This window comes from Tetrao urogallus, assembly GCF_951394365.1.
Source record: "Tetrao urogallus genome assembly, chromosome: 16".
Lineage (NCBI taxonomy): Eukaryota > Metazoa > Chordata > Aves > Galliformes > Phasianidae > Tetrao > Tetrao urogallus.
Window position 1 is genome coordinate 3,491,633 of NC_136829.1, and position 26,221 is coordinate 3,517,853.

The following is a 26,221-nucleotide window of genomic DNA, read 5'->3' on the forward strand; positions in this document are numbered from 1 at the left end:
CTTCCTTTATAGATTGATGGATAATGGTGGTATTGTGAACTTTCAGTCAAGGTTTTGCTGAGCCTTCTGTGTTCTTCAGGTGAAGCAGATGTGTTGAGCGAGAACAATACTGGGACTGTTTCAAAGAAAAATTAAAATACTGCAAGTTCTAAAATAGGTAAAATCTTAATAGAGAAAAAAGATACACAAGTCCTAGGACTTGGAGTTACTTTTATCTCTATTCAGGAGTTGTCAAACTGTTTATAGTCTGCATCCCTGAACCATGAAATATCCAAGGGGAAAGTAACCAAAGCAGATACTGGAAGCCAGGCATTTAGAACCCTGGCCTGCCTTGCTGGCAGCCAAATTCAAATCAGGTGTACAGATAGCAACAGATTTTTGCTTGTCTAGGAAATAGCAGGCATAAATTCGAGTGGTCGAGCTTTGTAAAATGGGGAATTACCCACTTGCCAGCCAGGGACTGTTGTTGTATTCCGCCAATCCAACTATAGTGCTTTTAACTTATTGTTACCTATAACAGCAACTCTGGGATCTGCTGTTTGGGATGTAAGTGCAAGAAAATTGTAGCACCACGATGCCCTGTTGGTGCACGCGGCACAGTGCAGGAATGCAGCATAAAAGAGGAATCAAATATGTGCTCAAGTGAGTTGAGCATTTTTGACTGGTACCAGCCAAACCTAAACCGTGTTTTAGAAACCAAATTACGACAGAAGTAGGATGGCCTGTAATCCTTCAGTTCTCCCCCTTTAGCCTTCTTACAAGGGCTTTATTCAGTGTCCGTCTGGTCAAACTACAGGAAACCAACATTTTAGTAGATAAATTAGTGTTATTTTTAGTGTTATTCTAGCAACAAATCTCAGACTTGTGTTTGGATTCCTAAATTCTCAGCCTCCCAGCATATTACCAAAACCTCGATTATCTAGGGAACCCATTACTGATTCTTTAAAGCATACAGTGTATTAAAAATTCCAAAGAAATGAAGAGATTTAGCACAATAGTATGAATTTGTTCAAATCCTGACCATCATTTAGGTCTCTGGGGTGCTCTGATAATACAAGTGCATGGAAAGTTGGATATTCAGCTGGGTATAGTTTTCATTTCTGGGAAAATGAAAAAGGATGGATATCCATTCCAGAAGACATTTTTGAAAAAGGCTTGTGATTGATATCATAGTCAAAAAGACTTAAGGCTCTTGGAAAACACTTTATACTTGTCCAGAAACAGTGGTGCTGAAAGGCAGCAATTTTAATAATTTAAAACATTAAGAATATAATCATTTATAATCCACTGGTGTCTTTCTACATGCCTGCGTTCTGAGGGGTTTCAAGCAGATAATACTTACTTGAAAGTCATACAGAAAAAGAACATGACTTAAAAAAATCTTAAGAAGAGATAATGATTAGTTCAGTAATCTGTTTTGCATATCTTTTGAAAACATTTCCAATGTATAATGTTAGACAGCGGCGTGTGTGTATAACATAGCTTAAGAGTTCATGAAGGCTGCAAAGGTCATTGAAATCAGGTGAAGCTTTTTTCCATCTGCTATAGGAAATCACATGTTAATGGGCAGAATTAGGTGACCTTTGCAGGAGCCTAGAAATACGTGAAGCTAGTTGAAAATTCTACAGTAAATGAAACAAACAAGATCTCCTGCTAGATGTATGTATTTCTCTGTGTGCAATCTCTTGTTTTGAGAAAATCTTGAATGACTAATAGTTTAAAAGTAGATGTAGAGGAGCCTTATAGAAGGTTTTAAGTTCACTGGACTGACTGTCCTTGCATCCAAATAGAAATACGCTGTGGGCCAGTAAAGGGAACAGTCATCAGACATGACTTGCACTTCTTATTGCCACATCATCGCTCAGTATTTGAAGTCTTGCTTGCATTAGTATAGGCGAATGATGTGAAGAGACTTGCGATATTTTTATTGTAACAAAAGAAGGCCATGCTTCTCAGCAGAAGGCTTCATTTCCAGAACGGTTCCCCAGTAAGGGTTTTCAGTCTTCCATCTTAGGAATGTTAAGAATAACCATTTAACTTGGATGGCTCGGTAATGAAGGACTGTGGAAATGAAGAGGATGATGGCAGTGCATTCCATTGGGATTTAGTAAACCAGCCTTAAAAAGGGGCTTAAGCTTCTTTGATGTGGTTTTCCATTTCTCTTATAGAATATCCCAAATGTTGTATAGTACCATGTTGTCCCAAACAACAAGGTAGATATCTAATGCTTTCAACAAGTTTCTGTGGCGTGCTTGCTTCCTAACCAAGCACTCTCACTGGTGTTTTCAGCTAGTCACTCTTCTTACATGAGAAACAGGTGATTAACTATTACTTAGCAGATGATTACTATTTTCAAAATGTTTTTTTTTTTTTTTTAGACTGAAAGAAAAAAAAATACTTGTTATCAATCCACATATAAAAGATTGGGAGAAAACTTCCTGGCTTTTACAGTTAGCAAAAACGGGATATTACTGGTTTTCTTAACTATGTCAATGTATATTACATATATATATATATATATATATATATGTAATTATTTTATGTAAATGAACTTTTAAAGCCAGTTTGAGAAATAGCATGCTTTATCAACACAGTGCATGTCAGCAGTATTGTCAAATTACGCTCTAGTCTCCATGAATGCAGGTCTAAGCTTGCAGTAACTGATAATGTACTTACAAGTTACTAATTTCTAAATCATTGATGCTTCATGTCAAAACAGTAGCTTAAGATTTGAGAAAGTCAAATAGAAACTTGTTAAATGAAGGGTTTAAAGCAAGTATACTTGTTCTTTTGTTTCTCATCATTACTTTCCTATCTATTAAATATTGTATCAATTTGACAGTACTGGAAATCAGATTCTATTAAATAATTACCCAATTTTAGCGGTACCAGCATGACAGTCCACTGACTTTATCTGAGATATTAAATCAAGTAGTCAAAACCTTTAATGTCATAAACTCTGCGGGACTGGATGGATGAAAGATTGGCTCAAGCTGGTACAAATTTTTTCAATCACCACTGAATCCTGCAATGTTGATTGCTAAAGCTAGATAAAGATTTAATTTAAATCCAAGGTATTTGGAAGCACACTCATAAAGATCCTACAAGATAGACTTTATGAGGGAACCAGTACGTGGGCATACTGTTTGAATGGATGTTACTGAAAAACTGTTAGTGGGTTTGAGATACAGTGCTATGGATGGACTGCTTAGGAAAAGGTAATGTGATTGATCTAATTTGAGTTTTAGAACACAATACTGTGAAAATAATGTTGGTTTTTTTTTTTTTTAATAGAAGAAATATGTTAAATGGATGAGTCTGTGACTAACCTGGGCATTATTAACTTTGTGTATACCTTTCTTCTGTATGAGACTGATGGTGAGTTAGCTAAAGGCGTAAAGGATAATGCTTGAGATCTAACTTCTTTTCACTGATGCTCACAGAATGGCCAGGGTTGGAAGGGACCTGAAGGATCATGAAGCCCCAACCCCTGCCACACACAGGGCCATCAACCTCCCCATTTCATACCAGCCCAGGCTGCCCAGGGCCCCATCCAACCTGGCCTTGAACACCTCCAGGGATGGACGGGGCATCACAGCCTCTCTGGGCAGCTGTTCCAGCACCTCACCACTCCCTCTGTAAAGAACTTCCACCTGACATGCAACCTAAAAGCAGGGAATGTGCAGTCCATAAGCAGTCACTGACACGCAGTTGGAAGAGGATAAATTAATCAGACTGGAGGAATGAAAACTTTGAAATGTGGTGAAATCGAAATTGGATGTAATTTAGTATTGCAGCGTGTAAGGTCATGCATGTCGGGATTAATTAGATTTTTGCTTTAAGATAGGAAATCAGCTGAAAGTGACAAAAAGCTGCTGGAGCATTAATGAGAGGAGATTGAGGTAAGTCTGAGAGATTTGTCCTAAAATAGGGAACGTATTCCTGTAAGGAAGGATGGTGAAATAAGAATGCCGTTAGACAGATAAAAAAATAACTTAATATGGCATATTCTGTACAATTTGGGTACTCCTAAAGGAGAAGTACTGCTAAAGAAGAAGGATTAATTCAGGACATTACAAATTCAAAGAAGGGCTATGAGGATTATTGGTAAAATTGACAACTTTCCCTGTGAAAAGACCACACGAGTGTGACTATTAATCTGGAAAGACAGAGGCTTGGAAGTCCTCCTCATGAAAATACATAGAAAGAAAAGGAAAATAATAGAACACTCTAAACACTCCAGATTCCTCTTTTTTTTTCTAATGGTCACCCCTCCCCTGACCAGTCACCAAGGTATGTATAAATACATACACATCCAGAAGCTTCGTGGTAGAGTGGCTTACTGGTCTTGGTGCTTTCCACTGGCTGAGGCAGCTCAGTTTTACTTTTCTCTCATTGTGTAGGTAAATGTAAACTTTGTTCTCCCATCCCCAGCCTGTGCAGGTTTGAGGATACCATTCTCACAACAATGTTTTTCAATGAGATTTTTCTTTGATGTGGAAACCTCACTCTAGAGCAGCCCGAGAACTTTTGCTGAAGTGAAACAGTGTTCTGTACAAACCTCCTGAGACTTAGAAGTATATTCTCTTTAACAGCATTCTGTCCTCCCTATGGTGCCCTATGATGATGACATCCATTCTGCTGAAGAAGTGTTATGTCAATTAGCTCTGTGTACAATGTGATTCATTGAGGAGTGGGATCACTGAGGTTGGAACAGTGTTTTTGGAAGTTAGTGACATAATTGTAAGTCAAATCAAATATATTCCATAAATCAGTGTTCCCAGCTGTCCTGCAGTTGAATGCAGATGATTTATGGATATAAAATCTCTCAGAGGAGAAAAAAAAAAAAAAAAGAGGAAAGGGGAAAGATTTCATTAAAGTAAAATTTGAACTACATAAAGCAATTTGGTATAATCTTTGCATTTGAAACCAAGTCCATCACCTTGATTCTTTTTACTCTTTATGCTAATAAAATGATAACTGCTAGTTAAATATTGCTTTTTAAAGTCCATGTTAATTGTGGTAACAGTTCTGGGAAATTCTATTAGTTTCTGCCACAGATGAGTGTTTTCAGAGGTAGTTAAATAACATCTTTATTCCAACTGGGACCTCATTGTCAGGTTTCTCTTCATTAGATAATCTTAAAATAGCCTTAAACTACTAGAACTGCTGCAATACAGTCAAGTATACCGATTCTTTTCTCCCTGAGAGACAGTTCTTCACAAGGAGAGAAAAAAAATACCGTTGGCTGATAGCCTAGTGAGAAGTCTGTCTTGTCCCAAAGTGCAGAATGTGATTTAAAACAGTTATGCCTCCTGGGTACAGTCCGACAAGCGCTGTCACTTACATGGGAAAACAATATACTGTAATTCCTTTCTCATCACTAAAGTGTCAGATCAGCACATGAGGCAAATGCCATCTGCAAAGATAGTGTCACTGTCCTGTGCTTGTATGGCTTTGCATAAGGGCAAAAATAACCCCATCTCTGTTTCTAACTGTCCCCAGGAAAGTAGTAGCCAGAAGCTGTCAGAGTGCGGTTAAGCCTTAGAAGTCATCACAAGCGTGCAGGTTCTGAAGATGGTTGGGCAGATTCAAGGGAGGAGAACAACTGACTTGAGCGAGGCTTGTTTGAGGCTGGGAAGGGGTTTTGAAGAAGATCTGTTGTGTGCTTGTCCTACTTCTGCATCTTTCCCAAGTGACATCTAGCAGATGTCTGACCTTTGGTCTGACGTGCTTCTGTCACTCTCTTGTTTTGTAAGCTGCATGAAGTGCTCTGCTGTCTTTTCCTTCTGCCCATCTCGGATATGTGCAGGTCAGGTGATTCTGATGGGACCCGGGGGATCAACAGAGGTCTGATAGCATACCATGCTTGTTCTCTTAGGCTGAGAAGTGCATGAGTAACAAATGGAGATACCTGACTAGCTTGTTTTTGTCACTACCGTGCTTGATGTGATACACTAAAACTTGCATCTGAAGCCTGAAAGATCTTAAGTTGCATTTTTTTAAGAGAAGGACCATGGAGCAAACACCAAGAAAGCATTACCTTCATTTCTTACATTTTGGGCAGTAGTGCCTAAAGCATGGTTGTTAACTGAAATACCAGTGGAATTACAACGTGGTTCTAATTTGATAGGTATATTTAGTACCAATTCATTTGATCAGAAACTGAATCTAATTTCTGAATTAATATTATCATTGTAGTGTTTTGAAGCATTATCTATTTAATGAATCGGATTCTGCACAATTACTTCAAAATTACAGTGTCTGGCATGAAAATGTTATTGAAGAACATGGAGTTTATTAGAATTTTTGCACTTGATTTTAACTACATAGCTGAAATCCTTAGGATGACACTTTCATCTCCAAGTATCTGCACTTTCACCTGAGGACACTGGGAATGTATTAAATGTTAATGAGGTTGCCTGTATCGTCATCTTGTGAAGCGAATGCATGCAGCTGTATGCATAAATGCCCTTCCCTGTACCAAAATCAAGTGGGAGAGGAATTTTATAGGGCTTGATGGTGGGTGGATAGAACAATATTGTACAGTAAGTGTTTGTCTAATCCACAGAGAGTGTCGTTTGACCTCTAGTGTAAAGTGTAAAGGGAAATTTGTAAGCGAAGGCAGTTACTTTCTTAAAGTGATGCTAAGACTCTTTCCAGAACTGGATTTCAGCAAATGAGCTTTTTGTGCACCTGAATTGCACCAGTGAGCCAGGACTATTTCAGTGTAGGAACAGTGGTGAAATGTTTGGTTACAAAGCTTCCAGTGTTTTGTATTGCACACTATGTGGAAAATGTTACAAAATCCTTTTAGGTTACAAAAAGGAAATATTGACATGTTGTGACATATTGTCCATTAGATGCTATTCAGACCAGGTTCTAAATTTGGGTTTTTAGATGCCTTTCACTGGGCCATCTCAGCTGTACCAAGTATGTTTGCACTGCAGCGTGAAGCACAGGTTATAGCTGTGTGCACTTGGGATAAAAAGCTCAGGGTGCCTTGTCTCAACTCAATGACATGAGGTTTATATCACGACCAAATATGACAGGAAAGGGTTTATTGTTAGAATTTGGTTGTTCAGTATCTTGAAAAGTAACTGCATTGAGATGTTGTGCCTTTCGTATCTTGGGAAGAGGCGCTTTAAACATTTAATGCTTCCTGGCAGAGTTCAACTTGATGCTATTTTACAGAAATAAGAACTGAGGAATTCAGAAAATCCTCCTTTAGAAATAGATTCCATTTAAAATGTAGCATTCTAGGTTACAGACTCAAAATGGAGAAGATACATCCCAGAAATGGGAGGAAGGCTTTGGATGATGGCATACTTATTTTTTTTCTGTATGTGTGCTACCAATCAAGTTTTATATAATGACAGTGCAGCCTGAGCCCACTTTGAAATGAAAAGTGTAGTGAACTTAAAACATTACAAATGAGCCCATTTGTGCAGTTTGGAATTCCTCTAAAATGAAGAATCTGAGCAGATAGCATTGAACTGTTCTCAGTCTTTTATTAGCAAATGAGTTCCTGCGTCACAGGACAGAGCAAAAGCTGTTCTCTCCCATAGTGGAACTGCCTCACTATTGCACGGCTGACGGTCATTTTTTTGAGATCACCTTTGATTTGTCACTGGTTGCAGATGTGGCTGCTTCTGAACTGTGCTGAGAGGTGAGATGTGCTGTGCTGGCCTCCTTTTTAACAAAGTATGAGCTGCCATTAAAGAGCTGCTTTGTGTTAATGCCCTTAATTTTCTCTGCTTTCCCCTGTTGTCCTTCTCTAATACAGAGTTTAGAAGCCAACAGCTGTGCCTCTGCTAAATGCGCGCTCTGGGTCTGGTACTGTAAGTTGAAGATTCATAGCTGTAATTAGAGGGGCACTTTTTGCATTTCTGTTCAAATACTGAAATAGGAAATTTGGTCAAGCAGAAAAGGAGCTCAGTATATTTCCAGGGACTCCTGTGCTGTCAGACAGGGATCTAGTCTTTCCTGGCACCTATCTGTGTTTTGCTCTTTGGACAAAGATATTTGCACTGCAAGCTGAACGTAAGCAAATCTTTCCATGATTGCTGTGTTGACAATGCTGTGGGGGATAACAAGGCTCCTGGTGCTCTTTTGCCTTACTATGATTCTGGAAAGCATCCTGGTTATTGCAGTGCGAGTGGTATGGTACGCTCAGGATCTTCAAAATGTGTGAAAAATAGAAAATAAATGGACTTAAAAAATAAAAGAAAATGAAAACCATGTAACAGATTATTAACTTTTGATTCTAGCCGATTTTTAGTGCCTTGGCCATCACTCGGCTGACCAGACTTTGCAAGGTCTTTTGTGTAGTCCATCTAGCATTTGACATCCTGCCCCCAGCCTGACTGCAGGGCACCTGAGAACAGAGCAACTGGCTCGCCACTGCTATTTCAGGGCCTGACTTGTTCCTGACACACTGAATGAAGATCATGATGTAATTGAAAACAGTTCTAAAAACACATCCCCGACTATCCTTCACACTGCACTTTACATGTAAATTGAAACTGCTGGCAACAAATAAGAAGGTATTCTGTGGACCTCTGTCTGTGGAAGGTATAAACTTGTAGCTGCAAGAATTGGTAGACCTCAATAAAATTTATTTATGCAGCCAAACACTGGGAATAACTTCTAATAACCACAAAATTAAATTTAACAACATATGCCAATTGCAAAACTCGTTGCAAGTTATTATATTAGCCAATGAGATTCTGTTTTAACAGGTTATATCCATCTTTCTAGATAACTTTCTGGTATTTGACCAGTACACAGTTGAGCTATTACATTTTAAATACACCAGCTCAGATATCAAGAAGCAATCTTTGGAGATCTATGCGATGCTGGCTGCTTAAATTGCAAGCGTGCTTCAGAAGCAATTTAACAAAAAAATCAGTATTGATCAACAAGAATCAAAGTAGGATGTGGCTCTGGGCAGCCTGGTCTGGTGGTTGGCAACCCTGCACACAGCAGGGGGGTTGAAACTGGATGATCATTGTGGTCCTTTTCAACCCAGGCCATTCTGTGAATCTGTTCAATGAATCTACGGAATTCCCGCATTTAGGTTTCTACAAGAAAACATTTACACAACTGTTGTTTTTTTAAAAATCACTTGTATGCGGACACGATCTGTAATCAAATTATTATTCCCTTGTCTTTATGCGTGCTACGGGTAGCTTTCTGTAAGTAGAAAATTGAGCTGTGGTCCCTAGGCTATGCTAGGTGTTAGTGAGGATTGGCTTTGGAGGTGCTGCAGTGAAGGTTCAGGAAATGTCAGGTGCAAACAGCTTTAGAGAGGTCACTGCAGACTGAATGTTGGGAACTACCATGGAGTTATTTTCTTCACTTGGGAAGAGCATTCAGGTAGTAAAATGCTTCTGAAAAATCTCAGCTTAATTTTGTCTCTAAAAATAATAAAAAGTGATAAAAATGTGTTTAGTTACCTTTGATTGCAAACAGATTGTGTATAACTGCTTTCCTTTTTCACTTTTGTGGCAGTTAATGTGAATTCCTATTCCTAAGCCACTGTCTTCTTGAGTTCTGGCCATGAAGTCTTCAAAGAAAGCATCTCAGCTACAAGGAGATCCTGATATTCTATCTTTTGATAGAGTATTTAATTCATCGCCAAGCACAATATGAGTGAACCAGTGACTGCTTCTTGTTTGAAGTTCCAACATACTAATTTTAATCTTATTAAAAAAAAATAAAATGTTAGAATTCATAATACAGTAAAGAAAATAAGTCCGAAGAGCTACCTTCAGGCGGCTTTTTTTGCTGCCTGTGTGGATGGGGAAAGTCATAGATATGTAATTTAAATGACTATGCAGCCTGAATATCTAGCTGTTCAATGTGACATTACAAAATGCTGAAATAAAGTCAGTCAATAGAGCGTTCTGACTGATCTAAGACTCCAGTGGAATAACTGATGTAGAATTTGGTCAAAATGTACCATACACGTAACATTAGATAAACCCTCTTCAGATTTACAGAATAACTAGAACCAGCGATTTTCATATGCTGGAAGGAAAGAAAAGCAGCATTACTAAATGTTGAAAATTAATTTTGGAATGTAAAACAGTATTATTTTAGGTGGAAAAAGCTGGTCCTCTAACTTAAAAAGCAGAAATTGGAGCCAAGTAAAACCTGGTTATATTTATGGTACAAAAATAAAGGCAAGTAAGTGCAATGAATTTGCATTTTAAAAAAAGGAATCTTAATTTTATCACACTGTGAATAGCACAGGAGCCTCCTACAGGAGTGGAAAGCTACCTGACTAATGAATTAAAAAGATATGATTAACTGGAAGTATAACAAAAGCCACTGGGGAACATCTATTTAAGAATGTTTCATGATTTTGAAAACCTGTGTTAATCTTGCAAGTTTAATTACGTGAGGATGGGCTAGCCTGAAAACTTCATGCGAGTTAATCCTGGTGTTCCAGCAGCCTGAAGCTAAGCTTAATTTGCAAAGCCTGGATTCCCTGAGAACCAACTCGAGTGCTGCGCTGGGTTAACTGACTTGGTTCTGTAGCTTAAAACCAAAAAAAAACAATGAAATTGTAAAGGTGTGTGTATTTAAAGCAGTTAAATGTTACAATTCAAGTTACTGAAGTACTGACAGCTGAGTGATGAGAAGCAAAAAGGTGCTCTTGCTGCTAAACACAGAACACATTCTGGCAAGTGGAGTTAGGTTGATTTGTACTTGATTTGGACATTATCAATTTAAACAAATGACATTTAGTGTTGCTTTTACTCCTAGGATACTTTAAAAGGGATTTCACTAATCCTTAGTAGAAGATGAGGAGCAGAATTAAAAAGGAATGTATGAACTGGTCTGAGGTTGAAATTATGAGGAACGTGGAAAACTTCTGCAAAGATAAACCTATAAAAATAAATTTAAGAATGAAAACATAGCATAACCCAACAAGTCCAGAAAATACAGCTTTTAAATGTTTGTTCCATATGGAACAGAAATCCACTCACGCTCTCCCACCTGCTCCTGTCCCTACCTCCATAATCAAAAAGATCTGATTGTCATGGGATGGAATGTGCAAAAGGAATGAAATTTAGTCAAATGCAACAAGAATAGCCCATACCTAAGATGGGCAACTGTTCACTGCATCTCAAAAATCTAGCACCTTCTAGAGTAGATAAAACCTCCCTTGCCCACATCTAAACCAACTAATACCATGTGTTGAAAGTAAGATGGAAGGGAAATCAGTGGATCTCGCCTGTGGCAGATGAATCATCCCATGACAGTGAGGACTGATAGAGGCTGCAGAGAATCAACAAGTCATTGTACTTGTAGGGGAAATGAAAGGAATGTGTTTGAAGCACTGGAGAAATCATTGATGTTTCCTCCTGAAGCCCAAAATATCTGGATACCTTGAGAAATGCACTTCTGTCGACACAAGAGTTTGATGGGTAAATGTGGATTTGTGTTTCATGATTGTGTCTGAATTTCTGCTAGATGTGAACTCAAGCAACTGACATAAGAAAAAGATGTTACAAATACCTTTCATTGGAGTTTATACCTTGTTATATGCTGGGGAATCTACTCCTTAATTTCTCCTGGCATAGATCCTCAGGTGACTGAGGGACAAAACCTTACCAGATCTGTCCCTGAATCTTGAAGAGTAGCATCTTCCTCTTCCTTATAGTCTGAATAAATGCACTGAACACGTGGTAAGTCTTGACATGGTAAAGGCAACTTTTCTCTTTGCAAAAACCTTTTTTCTTGAAAACCTGGTAATGCAGAAGTAGTTCAGGAAAATAAGGAAGTACTGGTTGAAATTAACCAGTTACAGCAGTAGATTGATAAGATGGCAGAAGGATGATTTACTGAGCAATGTGATAGCCTTTCTGAAACTTCCTACCCTGTACTATGCAGATACACAAAGCATGTCATTTCTAGGCTGTTATGTGTGAAACTAATGATGACTGAGGTGACAAGCACCTTCTGCCTTGTCCTTCTCTTTGGCGTGATGCCTGTTGAGAGCTGAGGTCGTTGGACAGTGCTCATCAGAAATAGGAATGGGCTGTAGAATTTGGATCTGATCTCCAGCATTTAGCATTTCTGGTTGGTTGTACGTGTATTTCTGATGCCTTCTGAATTAACCTTTCTGGATGGAGCAGAAGGCCTATGAAGTTGTAACTACTGCTCCTGATGGAAGAAAACTCAATAGCCCTTGAAAAGATTTACCCTGTCATAAATGAAGTGACGCAACACAAAGTTGAAATGCATGCTTATTCTCCTTTCCTTCCCGGTAACAACATGGAACAAATTTTTTCAAGGTTATACTACATGAAGTCTGCATTCTGAAAAATTTGTTATAAATGGATTCTTGTAAGACAAATTGTGTAGAATAAATTGTTTTCCTAAGGAGCCAAATGCAGCTCTTTCAGTGAAGTACAGACAAAAATTATTGATTAGAGAGCATTTGATTTTGCTTTTATTTCTGGAGTTTTCAATTCATAAGCACTATCTCATTCTATGACCATTTGTTTCTTCCTGTACTCTCTTCATATTTTGTTAGGCTATGAGGTTCTGAACTAAATAAATAGATTTCAACGCATTTTCAGAAAAGGTATTCCAGGGAAAAAGCATTGGTTGGAATTATGTGTGCTGTTATAATTTCTATCCCAAAAGAAAAGGCCTGGAAGAGAACAAATGGAACTGTTGAGGTTCTTGCTCTGTTCCCCCCTCCCCACCCTGAGAGTGTTGTAAATGCCTGATCAAACTATCTGAGGATGTGTTATTTTCTGTCTGTATCTAAAAACACAGGATAACCAATGGGGCTTCTCCCAATAGTACATTTCTTTATCCCTCTTTAGAAGGGATTGTTTTTTATCTAGTGAGTCTGTGAGAGTTTGACATTGGATGACTTTATAAAACATTCTACTAATTGGATTTGTTAAAATAAATAAATCAAACACTAATTGGAACGTGCCCTGCCATTATTTTTGCTTACTGAATTAGATATAATGGCGTGAAGTCCTTTTTATCATATTTGTGCACTTATTTAAACACCCCCCTGGCGCACACTTCTGCAAATTCAATTATATATTCAAAGGAGGCATTCAATTTATGCAAGGCTGGTTTACATTTAATCCGGGGGCAAGACTCAGTAACTGATGATAGGTCTGCTCAAGATTAATTAGCATCACTCAGATGAGCAGTGGCATTGTTACAAGCCTGCAGTGTAAAACAAGGGATATTTTATCTGTCCTGTGTGAGCTGTTATTTGCTTCAATATGACCCTTTTCAGGGAGGGAACGACTTCATCCTTGTTTGGCTTTCATTTTGTGAAAAGAGATGGTCAACACCGCATGCATTATCTTAGCAGTATCAGAGCCATCTCAATTTCCTTTCCTCTTGCCCTACTTAGCAATGGTATTCTTCACTTAATTTTTAGCTGATTAATGGGAAGATTCTAGTTTGCATCCTGAAATCCTTAGCCCTCTTAATAATTAATGAAGGCACCAAAACTCCATTTTGGTTGGCATGCAAATGATTTACTTTTCCTCTAAGCTGCTTTGTGATGCTGTGGGTAGAGCTGTGACGTGCAAACCTAGTATCTAAATTTACAGCCTGATATCTTTTATTGTGAATTATTTTCTCTCTGTTAATGAATATCCCTGTTCTGTGTCAAGCAGTTATATTTCAGCGATGGATGATTTTGTATTAAGATGGACCTTATCTTTGTGGTTTTTCTTCCCTTGTTATGTTCCTGCATAGCTGAAGCTTTTAGGTATCCATATATGTGATGTCTTATGAAACAGTGAATATTAGGCTTGTGCTGCTATTTGTGAAAGGAACTCATCTGCAGGTTTTAGCTTGCTGTACTGTTTCGGAGTCATCGCTATCCTTACTAAAGCTGGTATTTACAGTCCTATAATTACATTTTTGTTTAGAATGAAATTAATTAGTGGGGAGTAATTGAATTTCCAAGGATCTGGCGGCAAGGTGCTCGTGTGGCAGAGGGGATGGCTCCATCCTGGCAGGTTAGCACCTGTGCAAGAGCAGTTAAACAGCACACATGCCTTCAGCTTGCTTGGGAGCTTATGGTTCACACACACACACACACACACACACACACACACACTTGTGTGTACTCAGACCCTGCTGCAGCCTGGGCAGGGTGCCACAGGCAGCAGGGTGCTGCTGAGTGCTGGTGGCACAGACGGGCCTGCAACTGCCCAAAACAGCTTCAGGGAGGTGAGGGGAATGCTCCCATTTGACCTGGGGGCCATACGCATGGTTTAAAGCAGAGTTTGGTGCTTAAAAGATCAGCAGTGGGTGTCTGGCAGCGGGGCACCTCTGGGAGGAGAAGGCAGGGCTGTGCTGGGCTGGGCATGGTTGCTTCTGCAGGGCACAGATTGTTGGAGAAAGGGCAAAAACGTGAGAAACAGTGCTGTGCACACCAGGGTCAGTAGAGAAGAGCACGAGTGGATGTTGGATTTGTCAGGTAGAGCAGGGTGGGGTATGGAAGGCTGCTTTTGGTTGCCTGTTGCAGCCACGTTGCGTTGCCATGTTTGTCTTCTGTGAACTAAGGCCATCAGCAACGTGTATTGTAGATATGAGCAAAGAGCACTTAAAATTCTGCAGTGTTTCAAGTTGTGTGATTCTTTGCCTGCACTTACTGAAGTCTTTCCTGTTTAATAACATGGTATATGCTGTATTTTAATGGTGATAACAGAGTTGATGGCTTTCTTGCTCACAAGCAATCATGGCTGTGTCCCACCTGGATCTACTCAGTTCTTGTCTCTTTTGTCACTCTCTAGCAAAAAGCTGACAGGTGCTTTCCTCTTCTTGATCACCCAGGCTGAGCCATTCTGTGCTCCCTGAGCAGCCACTGCTTATCCAAGTCTTGAGAATCGACTCCAATGTTTTTTTTCCCTCTCCTCATTTCCTGCAAATTCACCTCTCCAAATTCCAATTCTGTTGCTTCCAATAAATTAATCCATCTGGTTTATTGCCTTGTCACTTTGCATTTGGTGGTTCCTACTCTAACTTTTCTTTCTTTAGAAATGTAGATGTGTTGCAGCTGCTTTTAAGGCTCTCCACAGTTTATCCTTTCTTATCCAATCTTACTACAAGGGTTGGTCTTGAATGTCACACAAGACGTTTTCAAGCTTCCTAAGGTGTTGTCTCTTATCAGTGGAAACTCCCAATTAATTTCTGGAAGCTCTCACTACCCTTGTTCAGCTTGTTCTCCAACTTCACCTGCCTCTGCGTACATAAAACAACCTATTTAGCTAATTGTATCTATACATCAGCAATTACATTCCCTGTTAAATAAGGACTGCTACCCTGTGTTTTGTTGTCGTCTCATTTTGCTTCTGAGACTTTATATCAGCACCTGCGTAATTTTCTCTGTACACGAGTCCTCATGCAATTGTCTGGCTTGATCAGAGTATTTATTTCCAAGAAGTAGCTGAGAGACAGCACTGCTTGTTGTGCTCTGTAGTGTGCTGTAGAGAGGTGGTGTGTAAATGGAATACGTCTGAAGTCCTCTTGCTAGAGTGAATCTATCAAGACTAGAATGCCCTGCGTGGAGACTGAGAGCAGAGTATTTGATATCATCTCTTGTAGCAGCTCACTACGAAAAAGGTGACTTTCAGTTGCATTGCATGCTCCTCACAGGCAATCCAGAACACCTGTTTTTCGTTAGACATTTTAATGAGCACATTTAATATTTTAAACTTGAACTCTTTCACCTAAATCAAATTAAAACTTTAGGGAAACAGCTGAAGTGCAGTCCTGCTCATTTTGACAGCTCTGAAAGCCTCACGAGCGCTGTAAATTTAAAGCAAAAAATACTTTTAAAATTTGTAGAAAATACATTTGCAAGGTCTCTACTGAAGCAAGCAAGGCTGGCAGGGTCATGAAATCTGCTGTACTCAGAACTGTTTATACTAAAATTACACAACATAACAATATTTTCTTTTAGGACAAGCTTAATCTTTAAATTTTTCTTTAACAGCACTGAGTATGGTCAGGTACTCTATCCAACAAATCCTTCAAGCTTATATGCTTAAATAGGAATAATTTGTGTGAAGTTTCACGGGAATTTTTAGAAAACCAGTTGTGATTGGAGTGCACATTAAATCCTTGAACAGAATAGGGTTTTGTGAGGAATTTCATAGGAACTGAGATGGGTTTGGGTTTTGTTGGGAGCCAGAGAGAAAAGATATGCACAAAAACTAAAGAATGCCTAAATGATCCACTGTTGGGTAACTGTTATTGAATGGAAACCACTTGTGTACTTGCTATTTATTGTGCATGTGTAGAGAACGCAGCCTGTGGGAAGGTAAAGAGCTGGGAACGTCTCTCTGCATATAACTCTGATTCGTGTCAGGAGCAATTGGCAGTTTGGCTGGAAAGGCAAGATCATGTAGCCCTGAGCACTGCTCAGTCCTTGCAGCTCCAGAAGTGGTAGATATGTCCAGCTGACTTTGGAGTACTAGTAACTGCAGGGAAATTTATCCTTGCTTCTGTAAGAGAAAACAAAAGCAGGGCAGTGACACTGTTGTCATAGTTAAGGTCAAAACCCAAGCACTCAATCTACTTGATGTAATAGATCCAGTACTGCAATATGTTTGGCAAACCAAGTTGGGTGGATGTGAGGAATGAGGCAATGGAAGAGTGGTTCAGCAGTGTAGTAACAATCTACTAACACTAAATGAAGACTAAACTAGTTGAATTGGTTTGCCTCACACATGTCCATATTGAGATATATTTTTTTCTTGATTCATAAGTGTTCAGACAGCTGCCAGGTGATAGTTAATCACTTTCAAGTATTTCGGGAATTGCAGTAGGAAAGATCACTGGAAGGTGTGAATGTTAGTTTCCATCCACTTCTTGTTGTTTTCCTTTTGTAGAGAAATTAAAGGCTTGCACTCAGAGGTCCAGTTCTGAAAAACCTGGAGAAGTAGATACGTGTCACATAGAACTTTGTGGTTATTAAGCATAAGAGATGGTTGCAAGGAAGGATGCGCCTTCTATAGGTGCAACCCAACCCAGTGTAATTTGAATCTTAAAAGTGAAATCAAGCAAGTATCGCTGTAGTATAGTGATACTTTGCTTGTCTTTGCCATTTGGGTTCTTTCTCCCTCTTTTTTTTTTTTTTTTTTAATATCTGACCTAGAGTTTTCTGTAAATATCAGCACTGGGACCCAAATGCACGTGCTTATTGTGTGCATTTGTCTGTGAAAATGTTAAGCAAATAGGTTGAAACAAAGGGAGCTGATAGAGGAGAAGAGTAGCAATGAGAGAAGAAAGACTTCTAAGAGATACAGAAAGTTGAAAATTCAAAATATTTTCTGGATATCTTCTCTGCTCTCTGAAATATAATATGCAGGAATTTTTTTTTTCCAAGTTCCTCTGTAAACCTAGGTACGAGAAATTAAATGATTTTAGTATAAAGATTATATATAATTAATGCAGGAATGCATGCGTTTTTCTTGTTTCTAGGTGGTTGTTCCTTTGATGAGCACTACAGTAATTGTGGTTATAGTGTGGCCTTGGGAACCAATGGATTTACCTGGGAGCAGATCAATACCTGGGAAAAGCCAACGATGGATCCTGCAGTCCCAACTGGTAAGTAAGACACCTCTGCAGCAGCAGAGGTATTACTCTTTGTGAGGATCAGCTGTTAGCCCTGTATGGATTACTGACATACATTGTGAACATATAATAATACTGTAGTCTTTTCAGCATTCTCTGAAGAGCTCACAGTAATGAAAATTTCCAGTGGTTTTATTTCTTACTGGAAATTAACATTATATTGTTGGTGTATATATGGCATAGATTCTACGGAATGCTTCGTTCACCTTGAAGAAAAGCACGTTTTAAGAAAAGGCACTAAATTTTTCTAAAAGCCATAGGTTGTGCTTTTTGGCAATTGAAATGGCTGAAGGCCCTGCTCTAAAGCAATTGACACAATGGCAAACAGAACTGGCCAGCCAACTTGACTGCAGTCATGAAGTATTTGTTCCAGTTAATTGATTGCACTCTGATAAGCATGAACTACTTGGCAGAATTAACATCTTGTGTTGTTGCAGGAGTATTTTTATGCCTGTAAATTATTGGACTAAGAAACGTGAAATTGCTAGGTGCCTGTTAAGGGAAGCAGGCAGAGCTGATGTAACAATAGTTTCCTGCTGTAGCCATGGATAGACAGGCTAGTGTTCATCCCTGCATGTTAAATCTGTTAATAGAAACAAAACCACAAGATAGCTGCTTGTTTGTTTGTTTGTTTTAATTACAGCCTAAATTGGAAGCTGTTAGTGACAGAATCTTTCAAAGTGTGACATGTGGGACTACTTGTTTTGGCTCTGGTATCCCAAAAGCTAATTCTGAAAGTTACTTCTCTGGTCTTGTCTGTATGAATGCATTTCATCATTCTGAATGTGTTGACTTTTTCATAAGGGCAGTTTTATTTCTACAGCTCCTCAGCTTCAGCTCTTGTGTGTCACACTCCCTGCTCGTAGTAGACCTAACTAGAGAGACATGGCAGATATTTGAATTTACAGATCTCAGAATGATCTGAAGGAATAGGAACGTAGATAGCTGTGATGCCATCTGGAAGGCAAGGAATTAACGGGAGGGCTTGTACTGGAAAAGTTCAGTACTTTGCTAACTCTGAATGTGAAGGAAAATCTATCTGCCTGCCTTCCATCTGAAAGTGTTTTATCATCTGAAGATGCTGGATCGTGGAGAAATTGATAGGCAATCAACGGCCTGGAATGGCAAACAAACCCCAGAATAGTACAGTGTGTCTCTTAACAAGGCTTTCAGAATTGTTTTTCCCAAAACAAAGTAGATAGAGATATGTATGGTCCTTTCTCTTAATGCTGTGTTCCGTGTTATCAGGTAGCACTAATAGTTAGATCTATAAAGGTTAGAGCAGCTGCAAAGTAACGGCATCAACAACAAAAAAAGCAACATAAAAGTGCAGAAATCTGAGTTGTATTAATTATACGTATATATTATTGTACTGTATATGGAAGAGGAAAGATTCTAAACTTGTAGTGTGCTGCTGATGAAATATTATTTAAAGAGACCTTAAGGAGTATGAGGGGGAATGATAAAGTGCTTTGCTTTACTAATTGATGTCTCAGTACTAGTCACAGAGAACAGAAGGTCAAATCGTTAGGTTGGAAAAGAAGGCTGACCACAGCAAATGTGTACAGAACACATTTCTCCAGTAACAAAAATATGTTTTCAAAAGCTGTCCAAATGATGCTAACCTTGAGGTAAATTATGGTGTTCAATTAAACTGCCTCAAGCTTGCGGAGATGCTAGAGCTATTATTGGGAGTCTGTATTGCTGGATGGAATCTTAATGCATGTGTTTTTTGGTTACTCACTGAGAGTCTGTTTTGTGAGAATAAAGGATTACTTAAAATTCATCTAGTGGCAAAGCCAGCCAAATAAACTGATGAAACAGTTCCACTCCTACAATCAGAGACATCTTTAGAGCCAGAGTACTAGAACATTTGGTGATTGACTTTCTAATCCATTTAGTTTTTCCAAAGCAGCTGAAGCAGCATGCTGCAAATCCATTGGGTTGCAAGGGTGTCAGAGGTGGTAACAGTGTTTGGAATAAGCAACTTCCTACTTCTGGTGGCCAACTGTAGGCAGGAAATCACTTTTAGCATGGGCCGGAGCAACAGGAGCGCAAGAATGCATAGAGTTCTGAGGATGCAAGCAGTGATGCGTATTTTCTTGAACAGGATGCTGTTTTAGACACTACACAGTTCTTGTGTGACTGGAATCAGATTAAAATACTGTATTGTGAAAATGGTAAAATGTGTGAGCAGGCATTAAATTGGTTCCATGATCCTGAATAAGTCTGCAGCGCAACCTGCTGGGAAATGTTGGCAGAAAAGTGTGGCCTCACCCCATCCTGGTCAGCCCACATTAATGTTACTGTCAGAGCTATTTCCTTGTTTAAAATGTCAGCTTTCATAAGCACCAGCAGGTCCCTTTGAATTCAACCAAGCCACAGAATTCCATCCTCCTGAATACTAATGATAACATCTAGTGCTTTTTACAGTCCTTTTCATCGTTAGATCTCAGAGTGCTCTTCAGAGGAGGTCAGTATCATGAATGAGAGCCTGAGTTTGTAGTACTGTGTAATTCTCTGCTGAGACACTGCTGCAAAGGTCTCTGCTCAGGGATGGCTTCCTATTTTTATTTTTATTTATATATTTTTTTTGAATTAAAATGCACTTCTCAAAGGGAAAAAAAAACAAAACGCACAATTAAACTGCTCTATTAGCCATGTAAAAGTTTGTAGGCAATTTGTTTTACACCATTGCTAGCAAATAAACTGTTTTTCATGAATGTTGTGGTTAATTCCTTCGGGCTGGAAACTGTGTTAATTGGGGGATTAAGAAACAGATGTTTGTTGTTTCAAATAAATGTTTCAGAAACCTGAAATAAATGAATTGTAGGTATCCAATGCCCAGACTTTGGTGCAACTCTTTCCACCTCCTTGCATGATAGCAGGAGCGATTATAACAGAATATTCCGTAACAGATGGGTTTTTACTTAAGCCTGAATTATCCTCAGTGATGAGTATTCTACAGCCTCTGGGCTGCTTGTTCCACTCTTTGAGTTATAAAGGTTCTCAGTACTCATCTTCCATTTTCCCTTTTATGGCTTAATCTCATTATTTTTTTCTCCATCTATGACTAGGAAGAATAATCAGTTGTTGCTCTCTTTTATGATCTCTTACATAGCTATGCACAGTTAAGTCTTTGTTTCCCAGGACTAAGTATGACCCAGTGCTTTTAACCTTTTTGAATTCAGAATGTTTTGTTTCCCTCTCTCTACTTCATGCCTTCAGTCATTACCTTCTTATCTTTTTTGGATATTTGCCTAAAGCTCTCGTAGCAAGCTGGGATTTGAAACTGCATGACAGTCCTGGCAGGATGCACGGCTCTAATTCTCTTCCAGAAGTTTAGACTACAGCATGCAGTTATGTCCTGCTCCTTGTATTTCCTTCATGCAGTTTTTTTCCTCTTTTTTTTTTTCCCATTAGTAACCTGTCTTTATGTGCTTATGTATTAGATGATTTGAGATGAACGTGGGGTTCTAGTTTGTGTTGAATCACAGAAAATACTTCCTTGGTGGTAAAAGGGCCTGCGCTTGTGTGTATTTCAGAGGCAAAAGCTTGGTTCATAGAACAAGTTCTTGTACTGTGGTAAAACTAGTGTTGGAAAAATACTGGCTTTACTTTTCATGTTATAACACTGCAGCATTCCAGGAACCCTGCACCTGCCTACCATTGCAGCATTTGTGAGAATATATTAATAATGGAAGTATTTAACATTTAGCATTTGCACGTTCAAAGTATTTTACTGGCTTTTTCTAATTAACTCCAATGGAGACCTAACTGGGCTGACTAGACTGGAGCAATTACTTTAACTGTGTTAATTACGGTCGTCCTCTGAATGCAGAGCTGTGGTGCAATGTGCCTTTGTGCAGCAGTCTGTGTCAGTGTTGCACTGACTGTTCATCTCCTGGTTGGTTGTGTGAAGTTTCCCTGTTCCATGTTAGCAGAAAGCAGTCGGCACACAGCAGTTGAATATCTGGCCTCATCTTCCTGACTGCTGATTTCCCTTCGTTTATACAAACTGGCACTTAGTGCTGATTTACTTTGTGTGTATGCGTGTATATACATAGTTATCTTTCTGTAAAGATACACAATATCACTGCTGTTTTGGGCTGAATCAAGTAGACATCCTGTTTGTCTAAGAAGCAAATTTAGATGAGCTTAGAGATGAGTGAAATGTTTAGAAGAAATCAGAGCATTCAGAATTAGCACTGTAGCATTTGTGTGTTCCTTAGCGAGTGCAGGTTGCTTAGCTTTCCTCACTTCACAAAAATTTCACCAATTTTCCACAAAGAAACGGAGCCCATTAACAGTCAACAGTATTTTCATGCATTGTTACCTAAGGGTTGAACTTGCTTGAAATGTGTAACTCACAGTTTGGAAGCTGCAAATAGTTGTGGGAAATGCCACGAATACATGATTTTATGGGTTTCCTTGTGTGTATTTGATAAGTGTTATCAGATAGCTGATAAATAGTGTTGCACCACAGATTCAAAAGTGTGCATGTATTGCATTTAAACTTTTGCTGTTTACATTTGAGCTAAAGCATTTGAACTGTTTTACAGTGCTTCAGGAGACAGAGTGTCATGGTTTTGTGATTTTTGGCTTTCGGTATTCCACATCATAACATCATGTGGGGCACTGGGACTTTAACTGTCAATGCTCAAGTCCTGGGTACCTGCCCTGAAGAGAAGAAGAACTACATTCCCTTGCGGTCAGGGAGAGGAGGTTTAACTCCTGCAAGGTCGCCTGATTTCTCTTTCTCACCTGCCCTTCGTCGCGGGCACTCCTCCCGTCTCCCTGCTGCTCAGCTGGACTGCGCATCTCACCTCAGCGTTGTGGTGAGGCCTATCCACCTTTCGGACGTTCTCTCTCTCATTATATTTGATTTATTAGCTTCAATTCTGATTATATTGTATTATAGTGTGTTATCTTGCATTCCGATAATATACTTAGTAAATTAGTTTGTTTCTCCTCAGATCGGTGCTGCTGTTTTAATTATTTTGGGGTCTCCTGTTTCCTTTTTTCCGGAGGCGCGGATCTGTGGATCCCTCCGCCCCGCTCGTCATGGAACCGGGCCGAACCAGCCCGTAAACTGTTGACACAGAGTAGGTTAGTACCAAGTGACTGTCAGCTATCCTGTCGATTGAAACCCTAATGGCATGAGATGAGCAGTTCACTCTTCAGAGACGCAGTCAGCATTTGTCCTGTATCTGTCCTCACACGAATTTGGAGAAGGGCTCTGAGCTGACTCCTCATAATGGTAGATGTTTTGAGATAATGGTAAGGTTAAGACATGAACATGTTCTGAGTACTTTCTTGTGTGAGTCCATATTGCATGGCACAATGAAATGAACATAGCTTGAGAGGTGTTTGTGTTTGAATCGCATTGATCCCTCGAACACGTAGCAGATTTATTCTTTCCTCTTGCAGCAGAGATAAGGGATGGGGACTCTTCTCTCGTCTAATTGGGCGTGTACTTTTGTTCCAGTAGCTGGAGGGCTCACTAAGCTTCTCACTGAAAGAACAGAAGGGTTATCATCATTAGCGTTGCTTCACGAAATAACCATTTAGCAAGTGAACATCATAGGCATGATGTATATCTGAATACCAGATGGCTAAATTCTACTTGGAATCCACTGAACTGAGTGAAGTTTTATGTTTCCCTAATAGGCCAAATGCTTTCCTGTGTCACCTTCTTCTTTGCAGTGAGTGGCACTGAGAAGTTAGTGTGAATGAATAATTATGGAACAGCTTTCCTTGAAGATGATAAACTCCATCTATGCCCACACTGAAGATTGACAGGATTGTTCAGTTTCATTCAGAGAGGATTGATGTGCAGTTAGTGTTAGCCCCCCCAAAGAACAGGGAACCTCTGTACACAGGTCAGTCATTTCTTTTTTTTCCTTCAAAGCTAGAATGAGCACCAACATGAGTTAGACTCAGCTTTTTAAGTTTGAAAGGCAATGCAGTAAAATTAACATTTTCCTGTGTCTGAGTGGATTAATACTTGCTTACAAGAAAATAAACAAACTTGTTAAAGGAATAAATTAAAATCCAACTGTGTATGTGATGAATCATGATCCAATTTTGTCTGAGAGGGGAGAAGGAAAATTGGCTCAGCTGTCTGTGTATTGTTTCTCAAAAAAATATTTTTTGTAGGGGAAATTACTAAGAATGAGTGAAATACGTCTCTCCCCACTCTTTGACTTCCACAGAAATAAACAGATTAGGCTGGGGATGGGCACTGAACTCAAAGTAATTTCTCAGCTTTTAAGGTCTGAGCAAAAAAGGGATGTGTGGAGACTTTCCGTAGCGCATTTTAATTTTGCTCTTTACCATCTCGCTTAGTGTCGGTATTTTGGGGTGGCTTTCATAGTAGCAGTAGTAAATAATTCTTCTCAATTTTCAGAATTTTGTCACTAATTTACATTGACTTGAGTTTGGGGGCATGGTTTACATCTTTTTCCTGATCTTATTTTGGTAAGTGTACATAAGAATGCTTAGACCTAGGAAAATAAATGATTTTAGAACTATTTATGGATACAGCTTTGGGATGGACAGAATCTTGTAAACAACTAGAGGGAGCTTATCTTGAACTGCACCTTTTAAATTGCTCACTCTTACACTATCTATTGGGTCTCCCCAGAAGCCATTACTCTGATTCCTTAATAGCTGTTTGCAGCCCAGTATTAGTATTTATTTTCTCTCAGAGGAATGTATTGTCATCCATATTTTTTTGTTTTCTCTAGTCTAGGTTATCTGTAAGTAAATCATACCTGCATTAATATATAATTTGCTTTTCAGCCAAGGAAAACTAGCAATGGAGACCATGAGCAATTGCTTCTGTTGCACACAATTGCTTTCAGAAAGGTAACTCCAAGCAATTAGCCTTGAGGGTGATTCGTACCATAGATTTGATTTCTGTCTGGTGTTCCATTCTAATGCCAATCTGGGGGTAGACCTACTAGATTTTGGGTGGACCATAAATAGTAATGAATTAAAGTACTTGTGAAATTACAGACTTGTAAAGTCATAATCTTGCACTGAAAAAAATAAGCATAAGTTAGTCAACTATTCTATGATGTTATATGCAGGAGAAATTGATTTAATTAAGAACACTTACCTCCCCAGAGGCTCCTTTCTGAAGGAAATTACATCCTGGTTATTTATGTTTTGTCACTTGTATCATAAATGTGAAATAGCACATTTATGCACCAGTGTGAGAAGTCAGAAGAAGGATGGTTCTGTGTAGATGGCACTTTGGTACTGTAATCTTGCTTAGCAAGGGAGAGTAGTTTTTTCTGAACATGCACAGTAAAAAGATAGATCAAAGAAGATGGAAAGAATGACTTCTCAGAAGGCCTTTTAATGACCCTGAAGGAACCATGTAGGGAAGGCATGTAGTTATTGCACCTTGATGTGTTAAATGGTATGTTTGAACTGTTGTCTATTTCTGATCCTTTTCAGTGGAAACTGTCAGAAGTGGGACTGTTTGTGAGTGTCAGGACCTTTGCATTTTCACCATTAGAGAGACCATGACACTTCCAAAGCACTGCCATGACATCATTCAGCGTCACACGAGGATGACAAGAAAGCCATCATTGTACATACTTGCATTCCATGGTTTCAGGCATATTCATTTTTCCCAGAACCTGTTGGCTCTAACAGGAACTGATGCTTTTCAGCATCTTAGATTAGGAAAAATGCAGACTCCTAGGGCATGCTGTCCAGGTGCCAACGGGCAGATGGTTGAGAGCCAAGCTAAGGCACTGTATAACCAAAGTACTGGAAAAACATTTCTAATTTAAAACTTGAAAATGTTTGAAGGTTGGAAAGGTAGAAAGAAGATGTGTTGCTTTTCATGTTAGGTTTCTTCCAAGTGGATAAATACTATCTAGTTTAAATGCCACAGAAGTTAATACAGTTGCATTGAAACAAGGCTAGTACGCAAAACAAGTTTTCTTATCCTGTGACTAAGATCTTCCTTTTTAAATAGTTATTTCTATGGAAATTCTTTCTATAACAAGGGGAAGATTGATAATTTTATACTCCACTTATTAGAAGATTCAGAGCAAGGAAAAGCATGTTATAGGAAGAACAGGAGATGAGAAAGATGCATAGGTAGAAAGAGGCTTGGAGAAGGTCTTTCTGGTGAGCTGGTGTAGTAAAATTGATAAATGTAAAAGTAGTGGCTACTAAGGAACATAGGAAAGACAATGACTAAGGTCATCTAGAGAAGGAAAACCTAAAAGGGAAGAGGTCTGAGAGAAGAATGACTCGAGGTCTGTATGGGCAGATGGCCAAAGTCAAGGTAGATTAGATTTGAAAACAGGATAAGATTGTGAATGAGGAGTGAATGTTGAAAGATAAGGATTTACAAAAGGAAATGCTGAGGAAACAGTAGGCAAAATTACATCCCAGAAGTGATCAGAAAGCAACAGTGGAAAGCCTTTAGAGCAGAGGCTGATCAGAATACAGGCGGGACAGAAGGTACAATTGAGGTTCAGATCCTCGTCTGCTTTAGTAGCAGAGTCTGGTCAAGTCTCTATGAATGTTCAGCTCTTTGCAGCTGCTTGAC

At 39.1% G+C, this 26,221-nt stretch overlaps 1 protein-coding gene across 1 annotated transcript in view; it reads left to right on the forward strand.

Moving 5' to 3' along the window:
• The window catches only part of PTPRT (protein tyrosine phosphatase receptor type T), a gene marked incomplete at both ends in the record, with an annotated part of 415,989 nt that overhangs the window by 92,936 nt on the left and 296,832 nt on the right, over positions 1–26,221 (forward strand). The window contains one exon of the mRNA XM_079543413.1: positions 17,491–17,616. Coding sequence (XP_079399539.1) covers positions 17,491–17,616 — 126 coding nt within the window. The remainder of the gene's footprint in view (positions 1–17,490; positions 17,617–26,221) is intronic.